This window comes from Callithrix jacchus, chromosome 4, assembly GCF_049354715.1.
Source record: "Callithrix jacchus isolate 240 chromosome 4, calJac240_pri, whole genome shotgun sequence".
Lineage (NCBI taxonomy): Eukaryota > Metazoa > Chordata > Mammalia > Primates > Cebidae > Callithrix > Callithrix jacchus.
The window spans coordinates 162,100,243-162,112,625 of record NC_133505.1 but is presented as its reverse complement, the minus strand read 5'-3'; the positions used below and the strand labels follow the sequence as shown (position 1 = coordinate 162,112,625).

Below are 12,383 nucleotides of genomic sequence, written 5' to 3'. Positions count from 1 at the left end.
GGTTAACACTCACTGAAGGCTCAGATGATCGCCAGCATTTTTTCAGCTATAAGGTAGTTTAATTAAGGTATGCACATATTTTTTGTAGACATAATGCTATTGCATACTGAATAAACAAAAATAGAATGTAAACATACCTTTCATATGCACTGGGAAACCGAAAACTTCATCTCTCTCACTTTATTTTGGTGGTCTGGTTCTGAACCCATAGTATCTCAAAGGTGTGCCTATATAATAAAGGTGAATTATTTTATCATGCTGTTAGCATATTTTCTTCATTCACAAAAAGGTTTGCTTTACTGTATAATCGGAAAAAGCCCTACCCATAGCTTCCTGAGTCGAAAGAGTTGCCCATCCTCAACACCTCATTAGGATACTTGACAATAACTCACAAATCTTTAGGGACAATGAACAGGCTTTCAAATACTGCTTGAAATGGGGATAAACACTGTATTTTCAAAAATAGTGTAAGTGTTCCATGATTCCCTCAGGCAATTAGCTTGTGCTGTTGCCATAAGTTGTCCTACTTCTATCCCCACAGAATAAGCATTTGGTCTGTCTGCTCAGTTACCACATTTTTCCTTCTTTCCTCTAGGTAGGTCACTAGATTCCTTTTTGAACAGTGGGCATCAAAGAGCCATTAAAAAAAAAACAAACTAAATATGTGCAAAAATGCAGCTCTTAATATTTCTCTGGAGCATTGAATCATATTATATGTAATTATAAAATACTATCAGAAAAGGGCACTTTACATACCATAATAGTCATTTTATAAAGTTCAATTTGGCAATTCCAAGCCACATTTAATTTTCTCTGAAAATTCCCACATGGCAGAAAGATATTGCTCTCTGCAGCTTTCAAGTCTTTTTCAGGGAATAGTAAAATGACAACCTCTTAGAATTAGCACTTTTTCTATAAATAGGCACTAAATTACACCAAATAAAGTCACATATGCATCTTTATTAAAATAAATACTAAAATAATAAGTATTTTCCTATATAACCATTCTGGGATTTATGCAAATTAGAATTCTGCAATATAGTTTAGTATGAATCATTTGTAGTTCTTCATCTTCACTGACAGGTGGGGCTAGTGATTTCTGTATTAATTATAATATTTTAGCATATTAAAATCTGTATCTAGATGAAGCAGACACTTCAAAGCTTCAAAACTGATGAAACTGCATACCTCTCTTTTAAGGGATAAAACCATTTGCATTAATATGTGAAATACACTACTAAAACACCCCCTGCTGATTTCTTAGGCTTTTGCAGGGAGTTATGCATAATTTTCTGAAAATTAAAAACCGAGGATTAGATATTGATGATGATAAAAATTGGATCTCAAGAACTATTAAAAACTTGGAAGATTCTCCTAAGCTGGAATTTTTACCTCAGTTAAAAAATTAACACAAATCAGAGGTTAATAAAAAGCACAGTGGAGTCTGAAGATCTAAACTCAGTTCCACCACTCACTGGCACTGTGCTATGATCTGAATGTCTCCCAAAATTCACATGCTGAAACTAAATCACCAATGTGATAGTATATTGACAAGGAGGCCTTGAGGGGGTGATTAATTTATTGAGGGTAGAGCCCTTATGATGAGCTGAAGGGAATTAGCTAATCCCTTTTCACCTTTCTGCCTTTGGACATGTGAGGATATGACATTCCTCTTTTCCTGGGGATGCAGTGACAAGATGCTATCATCTTGAGATAGAGAGAGTAGCCTTCGGGCACCAAACTTGCCGGCTCTTTGATCTTGGACTTTCAGACTCCACAACTGTGAGAAGTAAATTTCTGTTCTTTATAAATTACCCAGTCTCAGATATTTTGTCATAGCAGCAGGAATGAACTAAGATACACTGTGACAATGAGTTAGTCGCTGAATACCTTTGTGAACCTACATCGCAGAATTGAAATGAGAATTAAGTAATAAAGGAGGATGCTTTAGAAATAAGAGGTCATAATCTTACAAATGTCAGTTATTGAAGATGGCATGATATAAGCCATCCATAAATTCATTTTTAGATCTGGGGAAAAAATATCAGGAATCTACAAACTCTCCATGCAAAGCTGTTTTGCTCATTTACATTTTAGTTTGTTTTTATGTTGATGTCAATCTTTTAAAAACCTCATGTGATTACATTCAGGGTCATCTGAATATCCTCTTTATATCTGTCATGCAATGTGTATATTCATGATAGCATTAGTGTCAAATAATTCCAATTTACTTGTTTCCAAGCTACTGAAAACAGATGCAGGCAGACTTAATATGCATCTTCCATGTTATTCCAAAAGAAAGACAAGCGACAATGGCAAAAATTTTGAACAAAGATTCGGTAATAGTTTGACTCCAGAAAACTAATGAGAACATTCAGTCATTACATGGCACACCATATCACTGGTAGGCTGAACCTTAACAACAACAAAAAGGAATCCTACCAGTCAGCACTCAGTGTAGAGATTTAACAATGTTCATCATTATCAATTAATAAGATCATTTGTATTGGTTTTGCATATATTTATTGCAGTTGTTTTAAATAGTCACATGAAAACTGTAAGCTTATGTTTTCACCTAGATTTGCATTTCTATATATCTAAATGTTACAAAATTAATAATATATTAACTTAAAAATGATAAGCTGATACTTGAGTGTGACTAGTGAGATCAGAACTCAGATGACACAACTCAGGTTGTCTTCTCTCTGGTACTTGGCTATCTGATTCTGGGCAAGTCAAATGACCTCACCTCCTCTATTTTTTCACGGCAAACTAAGGATAATAATCTCATTCACATAAGGCCACTGTGAGGAGTACGGGAAACAAGGAACACAACGGTGAATGAATGCCTTCTCAGGTATAGAGTGTTGCGGACAATAAGATTTCTGAATCAAGAGTTTGTACTTTCAGTCCGCATTTTGATGGCACATTCAGCAAATCTCCTTACCTCTATGACAGTCACCACTATTTTTTAAAGCTATGAGACTCTCTCAGTTCCTTTTAAAATAGCTTTTATAGAAAGTGGTTGAGTTTTCCACCGGAATTTCAAAGCACTCCTCATTTCTATAGCACACCCATAGGTACTTCATTTTCCATTAGCTTTTTAAAAAAACTTACTAACAAAAAGTTTTAGATTCATTTGTGATCAATGCATCAATGTGCAAATTATAAGCAGGGTTAAAAGAGCAAAATTCTCCAATCTATCAGAGAGACTTTAATATTTTTCTTTGCTTCTTTGTTTTATCTGGTATAATGGAAGGACAGAACTCATATTTGAGTCTTCTCTCTTTTCTTAGCTGTAATCCTAGCAAATCAAATGACCTCTTTACACTGGCCAATTCTTCATCTGCCAAATAATTATATTATAATGGCCACCATTGATCACTTAATCAATGCCCTGCGTGCACTATGTTCTGAATGTGCACACCAGGCAATCTCTCTCAGTGCTCACAATTTTTAGGTAGACGTTAGGTCCATTTAACTGATGAAAAAACGGAGGCTGAGCGAAGTTAAAACCCGCCATGCAGCATCTGCAGAGCCGAGGTTCTAAAAACACCTCACCATAAGAATTGCTAACAAACAACAGCTTAGCCTCTAAGCACCCGCTTTCCCTCTAATATTCAGATATGCTTTTGGAACGTCTAAGGGCCGGACGCCTCTGGGAACTTCACGGCGGGAATAAACCCGGGGCACCAAACCTCAAAGCAACTCCCCGGAAAAACCCCACCCTGCTCAGACCCCGCCTCGTCCTGCCCTCCTGGGCGCGCTCTCTACTGCCCGCCCCGGAGAAGCCTCGCCCACTCCGCTCCTCCACCGCCCTCGCATCCGGAAGCCGCCGCGCACCCAGCCTGCTCTGCACTCAGCGAGACGTAGCGCATGCGCTCTCAGAACGCCCGGATTTCCTGTCCGCGGTCATCGCTTCCGGCGGGGAAGGTCTGAGGCGGGACTTAGGTCTCGCAAGTTCCTTGGGAGTTGTTTTCCAAGCGGCGGGGAAGGCCCCGAGTGAGGCAGGGTTGGCTGGCGCTTGCTGGGGCTTATGGCTGCCTCCGGGAAGCTCAGCACTTTCCGTCTCCCGCCATTGCCCTCGATTCGAGAAATCATTAAGTTGTTCAGACTGCAAGCAGCGAAGCAGCTATCACAGAATTTCCTCCTGGACTTGAGGCTGACAGGTGGATGGCTTAGCCGTGCTTATCGGATGTCTCCTAGGTGTCCCTGGGGACGTCGGCTGGGGGTGTCTCGCACGGGCCGGGTGGGCGGGTGTCCAGCCACTAGTATGCGACGGGCTTTTGGTGAAGTCCTTCGACTTCATTGTATCAAAAGAACTCCGGTCCCACCGCCCAGGAGACACGGGAAGTGCGTTGATTGCTCACACAACTCCGCCTTCAGGGGAGTGTAGCCTGAAGGCAGGCGGCGTAGACGCCGAGCTCATTAGGGCAGGAAGGGTTCGTGTGTCGTGAAAGGCGTTGGTGAATATTGGAATCTAGGTCTCTATGAAATCCATCACTCTGAAATAGTACACCACAGGCTGACTGGACTTGCTTTATATGCAGCTTAAAGTTATCGGAATTTAAATTGGTGCGACGATTTTATCAATAACTTGGTGAAAAGAGTATCCCTCGTAGGATTCGTTATTTAAACGTTTACCTGTTGCGTCTAAGAAATCCTCGAGGGCGCTAATATTCATAAGTACATATTACGCAAGCAACGTTGTGCCGGTGCAGGGGATAGGATATGGGCGTGAACAGGCAGTGTTTCCTAGAGGAGCTTACTTTTAGCAAGTTTACATTCCCACACCGAATAAAGTTTTTTATGAGATATAACTTACATGCAATAAAATTCACCAGTTTGAAGTGCTCAATTTGATGAGTTTTGAAGAATTATTAATATATGTTCGTTTAACCACCGTCACCTTTGCTTCGTGATGTTCTTTTCTATGAGATGAGATTGCAAAAATATATTGCAAATATGTCCACTAAGCCACTGCTGGAGTACTTAGGTTTTGGGATTTTCATGTTTCATTCTATTAGGCCCCATTTCAGAAGTTGAAAGGAGCAGTAAATCACACCCAAAAAGTTCATTTTCAGTTAAATGAAGCACACTCCAGAAAACATAAAATGTTTTATTTCTTGGACATGGAAAATCTTTATTCTGCCTGTAGCAGTATGACTTTGGATAAAATAAATTAACTCTTTTCTCATCTTTTAATTGGAATAAGGGCCTACTACTTTAAAGGATTACCCACTCTAAAACTCTTTGGTTCTAGTACTAACTAGTGCCAGCCTTTTCTACTTGTTACTAGCCACCTTCTAAATATAAATAACCAGTCTCAAGGCAGAAGTTATAGGTCTGTCTATTTTTAGAAATCCTACATACACATTTTCTCATGAGACTTTAACATCAGGAGTAAATTTAATTCTAGATAGTTTCCACTCTGTCTATGGGAACCAAAGTTAAAGGAGATGAGGTTACTTACCTGAGGTTAGACGCTCAGGGAGAAGAGAGCAAGATTGGAATCCAGACTCCTTGATTTGTTAGTGCTTCTTTAATATTCATTTGTATTTGAATGTGCCTGAAAAGTTTGAGATCGGAAACCTGCCTACTGTTGTAGCTCTCCATTTAAAAAAGTAAGAATATTAAATTCATTCCTTAATGTGCTTAATGTATCATTCCTGTTCCCTCTGAGAGGCATTGGCTTTAGCATTTATACCTGTGTTGAAGTCCATGACCTTGTCCAAGTGAAACAATAGGCAAGGAAACTGAAAAGTCAAGAGAAATTAAACTGGGATAGGAGTCCTTGGTAAACATGTAAGGATTAGGTGAGAATGTGTGTACATCACCCGTAACAGATAAGATGGTCAGTGGATACTAATTCCCTCCCTGTTAAAAGACTAAACCATTTTTGGATGGTTGAGAAACTAGCTTCTGCTTTTTAGCCTACAAAGATAATGTTGTTGATAACAAGCAAAAATAGGACTGTGAACACTTAGAGGAAGTGCTGGTATGTTTTTAGTGACTAAATTTCCACTATCCTAGGAAGACCAGTTCCTTGGATTTCCATATCTCTAACTCACTAAGACCAGCTCATTGCTTGTTTTTCCAGATGTGATGATTGGTTGCACTGAGTCAAGACTGCTTTTTTATGATGTCTTAAGGACTGCTAACTTGAATTTCATTAAAAAATTAATTTTTCCTTAATAACATGCATGTTTGCAAAGCTTTAAAAACCCTCAACTACTCAATTTAACTTTTTCGTGAAGATGAGTAAGAATTCAAATTTCTGAAAATGTTATGATCTAAGAATTGCCATTTTGACCATCAAGATGTCTCCAGATAAAAATGGAGACTTCCAGCACTTTTTGCTTTTGGATTTCACTGGCAATACTGAAGATTCTGAATGTGAAACTAGTGTTGCTTATTCAAATATTCAGTGTTCAGCAACTGTAGAAAAGTGCTGTATGCTTATACAATCTGTTCTTAGGAGTTGGTGGGTTTCAAATCAATTTGAAAGAAATTTGCACGGAACAAACAGAAACCACAATATTAGCTAAATTTAAGTTAAGAAACTTTGTCATGATAATCCTGTTTTTGTTAAGGGACTAGTACAGTTCAACAGTGATGTGGTAGCATATTGAATGGCCACTTGATGTCAATTTAGGTTGAAAGTTAGTCAAATAAATATATATATAAGATCAATTGATTGGGTAATGGCTGAATTTTCATAGAAAATTTTTCTAAATTTCATACATTGAGATTTGCCAAGTTAATTGAGATAACTAAAACTGTTTTTCCTCCAGATAAAATTGTAAGGAAAGCCGGCAATCTGACAGATGCTTATGTTTACGAAGTCGGCCCTGGGCCAGGGGGTATCACAAGATCCATTCTCAATGCCAGTGTTGCTGAACTTCTGGTGGTTGAAAAGGACACTCGATTTATTCCTGGATTGCAGGTGAGATCCTTAAAGTGTCTTCTTTAGGAGGCAGAAGCTGAATTTAAATCTTTATGTCATGATGCTTAAACGCCAGGGTATCTAAAGATTATGTAGGTTGTCTGTCCCTCAACTAAAGATCCCCAAGGCCCCATTCCAGAGATTTTGATTCTGCCATCTGGAGAAATTTAGAAATCTTCATATTTTTTAACAAGCACTCCCAGATGGTCTGTTGACTACACCTTGAATAAACCTGCTTTACACATTTATGCTAAACACACTAATTGTTTTCTGTGATTTTTTAAGTCTACTAATAGCTGTGCATCTCATGGCCCATTCCTTCAGAAATAAACATAAATAATGGCCAGTTATGACTCATTGGTATGACTTTTGAGAACTTCATTTAGGTTCAAAAAAGCATTTCCACAAACAGAGGATGAATAAGACATGCATGCTTTTCATCATGAGAGACTAATTATTAAGCTTAAGCATTCTAAGAGAATTTTTTTAAGTGAAGGAAGTTGTACCACTGCACTTTTATAGATTTACGATGAGGTTTAAATGAAATGATATATGCGTCTTTAACATGCAGGTACTGTTATTGTATGAGAAATAAAAGTTGAAGGAAGTGGGCATGTTTCAGCTGGAGAAAAGAGGCCCTGGGTAAGGGTGTATACCACTGCGTATTCAAGGCTGGTGGTGGATAGGATAAGCTTGTTTTGATCTTTTCTAAGAAAGAACTAAAACAGACCAGCCTGGCCAACATGGTGAAACCTCGTCTCTACTAAAAATACAAAAAAAATTAGCTGGGCTTAGTGGTGCATGCCTGTAGTCTGAGCTACCTGGGAGGCTGAGGCAGGAGTATTGCTTGAACCCAGGAGGCAGAAGTTGCAGTGAGCCAAGATTGTGCCACTGCATTCCAGCCTGGGCAACGGAGGGAGACTCAATCTCAAACAAACAGAAAAAAAACTAAAACAGGTGGAAATTGAGGGAGGCAGGATTCAGGATTTGAAATAAGGAGGAACTTCTTTTTTAAAATGTTGGCAGTGAAATAGATTATATCAGGGATCTTGTAAAAGGATTTCCTCATGGGGGCACTTAATGACTTAAAGGCCTTAGTTTGATTTCTTTCTAGTTCTAAAAGAACCCTGAACCTTTGGCTCAGATGAACAAGCAATTTACTATGTGACTATAATAGAATAATGAAATTATCCACATTATTGCTTCCATACAGAAGGACAAATGGATGTAAAATTAGTACATTCTAATACTAACTTGTATATATGTTAATGGAAAAATGTTAATTTATGTCAGAACAGTTTGAGAGATTCTTTTTGAAAATTTAGAACTTTTTGTGCATGTATCTGATTTTTTAAGAAACATAGCAGTTTTTTCCTAATGTTGCTTTATCCAGTTTTTATGCTTAAAAAATAACGTATTTCCTTTTATCTAGTTTTGCCTGTCTATACTGACAGAATTGGTTTCAGATTTTAAACTTTGAGTTAGTCACATGGCACATATTTCTTGATCAAATGTGGAATTTAATAGTGATTTTTGTTTTTAACTGTATTCTAATTTTAAGAATTATCAGTTGGAGGTAGACATGGGAATATTATTATTTGGGGTGAGATCATGAGATTATGAAAAGAAACTGAATAACTGTATAATCCCCTTCTGGTTTATTCACATAGCCCTTTTTGGACACAGGCAATACTCACCTGACTTTTTTGCCCTTCAGAAGACTTATTGTTTCTCAAATCTCACCATCCATTGTGTTTATTCTTTGTTATCAGGCCAGGGGATGAACCAGTTTTCCGTTTATTCCCACGTATTCTGCTCTCTGATCTGAACAAAAGATCTTGGAAGGGGGACTGAGTAAAAGAGTGACTGCCACCCTTCTCTTCTCAGTTTCCCCCAAGCCCCTAAGTCGCTGCATTCCTAACCCCAGCCTTGTTTCATCTTGTTTGATTTATCTTGGGTTTGATATATGTTCTTCCCATTTGTTTGTTATCAGACTCACCTGTCTGGAGAAAGTAACATGAGGGTGGAGATTTGTGTCTGTTTTGTTTCCTGCTGTACCTCTACCTTGCATAACAGTGCCTGGAACATAGCAGGTGTTCAGTAAATGTCTCACATAAGAAACAAAAGGTTGACTGGCTATTTCTGTATCTGTGTATGTAAGTACCGAGACCAGCTCGGCCGTAAAGACCCCCACCCAGGCGGCACTAAAGATATTAAGAAGCAGACACCCAGATAGAACAAAGCGGGACTGTCGGGGACTAGCAGCCTTCCAAGCTGAAAGCCTCTGGGGCTGACAGCATTCTGGGCTGAAGGCCTCGAGCAGAGTCTGACCCACGTTCTTAGTCTCTCTCAACAGGTGTTTATTATTAAAAAAAACAGGTGTTCTGTGTTTTCTCGTAGAACCAAGATAAACTAGGTAGGCAGCTGGTGCCTGCTTACCACTGATTAAGGACAAACCAGAAAGTATTCTCCACGAGGGAGCCACGGGGACAGGGTCACATATCCTGTGCTTAAAGAATTGTTTTAACTGGTAGATGATATGAATATACTGTCTTGCTACTTTACAGTGCCCCAAGTAGTTTTCCACTGGGCGGGGACGGGGTGTGGCTAGGTTTTCCTTGCCATCGTTCTTAGCAAACAATATATTTTATCATACACTCAGCATTTCTCAACATGTATTCGTATATGTATCTCTCATATTAGAAAACTAAATGTATCATTCAATAGTGAAAGTAAATATTTGTGTAGCATTGCTCTTTTTTCTAAATGTGAAGGCTGATTTCACGTTAAATTAGTCTTCAGGAAAAGTATATTTGACTTCTCATTTGTTTTCAGTAGAAGCAAAATAATTATTTGAATCTTCTATGCAGGAAAGGAATTTGCCTTAAAAAGAAATGTTGAGTACTAAAATATCAAATAGGCCCTTTTTTCCCCAGTAAGGAATGTTTCAATATGTAAAACTCCTTTCTTTTAGAGGTACTAAATTAATCATAAAACTGAGTAGAAGCAGAAAGAAAGTGATCTATTTTAAGGATTCCATTTTAGTGATTTCTAAGCTAATAGAATTACTTTTTAAAGAAATTATAATAATTTATAAAATACCTTCTAGCTGAAAGCCTGTCATTTGTAGCTTAGTTTAATTCCTACAGTTTTTTCATGAGGCAGCTTAGGGGAAAGAAGAACTGGTGCTAACATAAAAGTTTCACTGACAGCACATTATAAAGGTAAGAAAACATGTCCAGTATGTTTAGTATAGTTTTATGGTAAAGACAGACTTCAGCATCAGACTGTCTGGGTTTGACTTCAAATTCTACTACTAGTTGGGTGACCTTGGGTGGGTAATTTTGTTCTCTGTGCCTCAGTTTGCTGATAGGACTCTTATGAGGATGAAGTGTATGCCTGATACTTAGGAAGCACTCAGTGATATTTTAGTTATAAGTAATCAGTTAAATTATTATTTTTATGCTTTCATTACCTCTGGTGATTAGTGACTGATCAGGAGACCACTAATCTGGAAAGAGGTGTAGGAGGAAGTGATGTTATTCCACTGAGCACTAAAACATTCCCCAGTGCTATGGAAACATTGGGGCATCTCCAACTCATCAAACTTGCATTGGACACCTAGGGTTTCTTTTTGTAATGTTGTCACATTCTGATTGTGCATTTTTAGGTTTTAAAGTTTTTTGTTGTTTCTTGTTACATTTTTATGACTGACTGGGTTCTCTGTGCTGTGAAGGGGAGTGGGATTTCCTGACATCTCAGGGGATTTGAAGCTTTGATAGGTTCTTCCCCATTTCTGAACTGGAGATAAATTCATAAATCATTTATACCTCTTCAGATAAGTAATCCAAATTCCCCCTCATTTGTTTTTTTCCATTTCTTTTACAGCAAACCTGTGGCCCACGGGCTGCAAGTGGCCCAACACAAATTCTTAAACTTTCTTAAAAGATTATAAGATTCTTTTGCAATTTTTTTAAGTTAATCATCTGTCCTTAGTGTTACTGTATTTTATGTGTGGCCCAGGACAATTTTTCTTCTGTTGTGACCCAGGGAAGCCAGAAGATTGGACTGTTTATTATATATTAAAAATAATAATATCTAATATTTCTGGAGAGTTTATCACACTAAATACTTTGTATGGGTGTGGGTCTTTGCAGTGCTGTTCTCATGATAGCGAATGGGTCTCACAAAGTCTGATGGTTTTAACAATGGGAGTTTACCTGCACAGGCTCTCTCTTTGCCTGCTGCCATCCAAGTAGGATGTGACTTGATCCTCCTTGCCTTCCGCCATAATTGTGAGGCCTCCCCAGCCATGTGGAACTGTGAGTCCAATTAAACCTCTTTCTTTTGTAAATCGCCCAGTCTTGGGAATCTTTATCAGCAGCTGTAAAACAAAGTATATTTATTGAGATATAATTGATGCTCAGTATAACTGTACATATTGAAAATATACAAATTAAAGATTTGTGTACGATTATGTGTGTGTGTGTGTGTGTATGTGTGTGAGAAAAAGAGAGAGACAGAGACAGGGTCTCTGACAGGAAGTGAAACACAGCTTACTTCAGCCTTCACTTCCTGGGCTCATCCTTTGCCTAGGCTGGAGTGCAGTGGCATGATCTTGGCTCATTGCAAGCTCTGCCCGCCAGGTTCAAGTGATTCTCCTGCCTCAGCCTCCTGAGTAGCTGGGATTACAGGTGCCCACCGCCATGCCCAGCAAATTTTTTGTATTTTTAGTCGAGACTGGGTTTTATCATGTTGGCCAGGCTGGTCTCGAACTCCTGAACTCAGGTGATGTTCACCCTCAGCCTCCCAACGTTTGGGTTTTGTTATAGGTAAACACTGATTATTTCTACTTCGTAGACATAGTGGAAAGTTCATGGGATTGAGTGTCAAATAGTCTAGTGACCAAATCTCAGATACCTACTAGCTTTGTGACCTGAGCTTGCTGTTGAACCTTTTCTAGTTTGAACTTTCTCATCTGTAGCATGGGAATAATAGCTCTCTTCTGTCGATTTTGCAAAGACGGATAGAAATGGATGTAAAGAGCCTGGCATAATGCCAGTACCTAGTAAATAGTTGCTATTTTAATTGTTCTCCTTCCTTTCATCTTATAAAGAGTCATATAAAGTAATTTCAGCATCCAGGCAGAAAGAGCTATTTTTAATTAGAGACAATGAAAAAAATTCTTTAATCTCTAACAAATTTTTAAAAAAGGAAGATTGCCTACCTTGCTGTTGTGACATAACCACTAACTTTATTCATGTAACTTACTTGATGTAACCATAGTTAATCATAACATACACAAAACTCAACGAATAAGCAAAAAGTGGCTTACAGCCAAAGTGATTTTCTAGTCCATGCAAAGTAGAAATACAGAGACCAGTGGTAGAAGCAGGCCCACTGACAACTGCAAGAAGTTATAGTTATTACAGTGACA

At 38.4% G+C, this 12,383-nt stretch overlaps 1 protein-coding gene and 1 long non-coding RNA gene across 5 annotated transcripts in view; one reads left to right on the top strand and one right to left on the bottom strand.

The window, feature by feature from the left end:
- The window catches only part of LOC128931850 (uncharacterized), a 53,541-nt gene extending 42,168 nt beyond the window's left edge, over positions 1-11,373 (bottom strand). Inside the window, exons 1-2 of one of the 2 annotated variants that reach the window (XR_013534644.1) lie at positions 11,167-11,373; positions 138-227 (exon numbers count right to left, since the gene is read on the bottom strand). This is a non-coding gene — a long non-coding RNA (uncharacterized LOC128931850). Of the gene's footprint in view, positions 1-137; positions 228-3,843; positions 3,887-11,166 lie in introns of those variants that run through there. The other variant, XR_013534645.1, reaches the window with a different exon arrangement.
- The window catches only part of TFB1M (transcription factor B1, mitochondrial), a 59,565-nt gene continuing 51,113 nt past the window's right edge, over positions 3,932-12,383 (top strand). For 2 of the 3 annotated variants that reach the window (XR_013534638.1, XM_017971506.4), the window contains exons 1-2: positions 3,932-4,169; positions 6,795-6,946. Coding sequence is in view for 2 of the 3 variants with exons in the window: in XM_017971506.4 (XP_017826995.1) it covers positions 4,037-4,169; positions 6,795-6,946 (285 nt within the window). In the remaining variant the exon portion in view is untranslated. Of the gene's footprint in view, positions 4,170-6,794; positions 11,269-12,383 lie in introns of those variants that run through there. The other variant, XM_054254556.2, reaches the window with a different exon arrangement.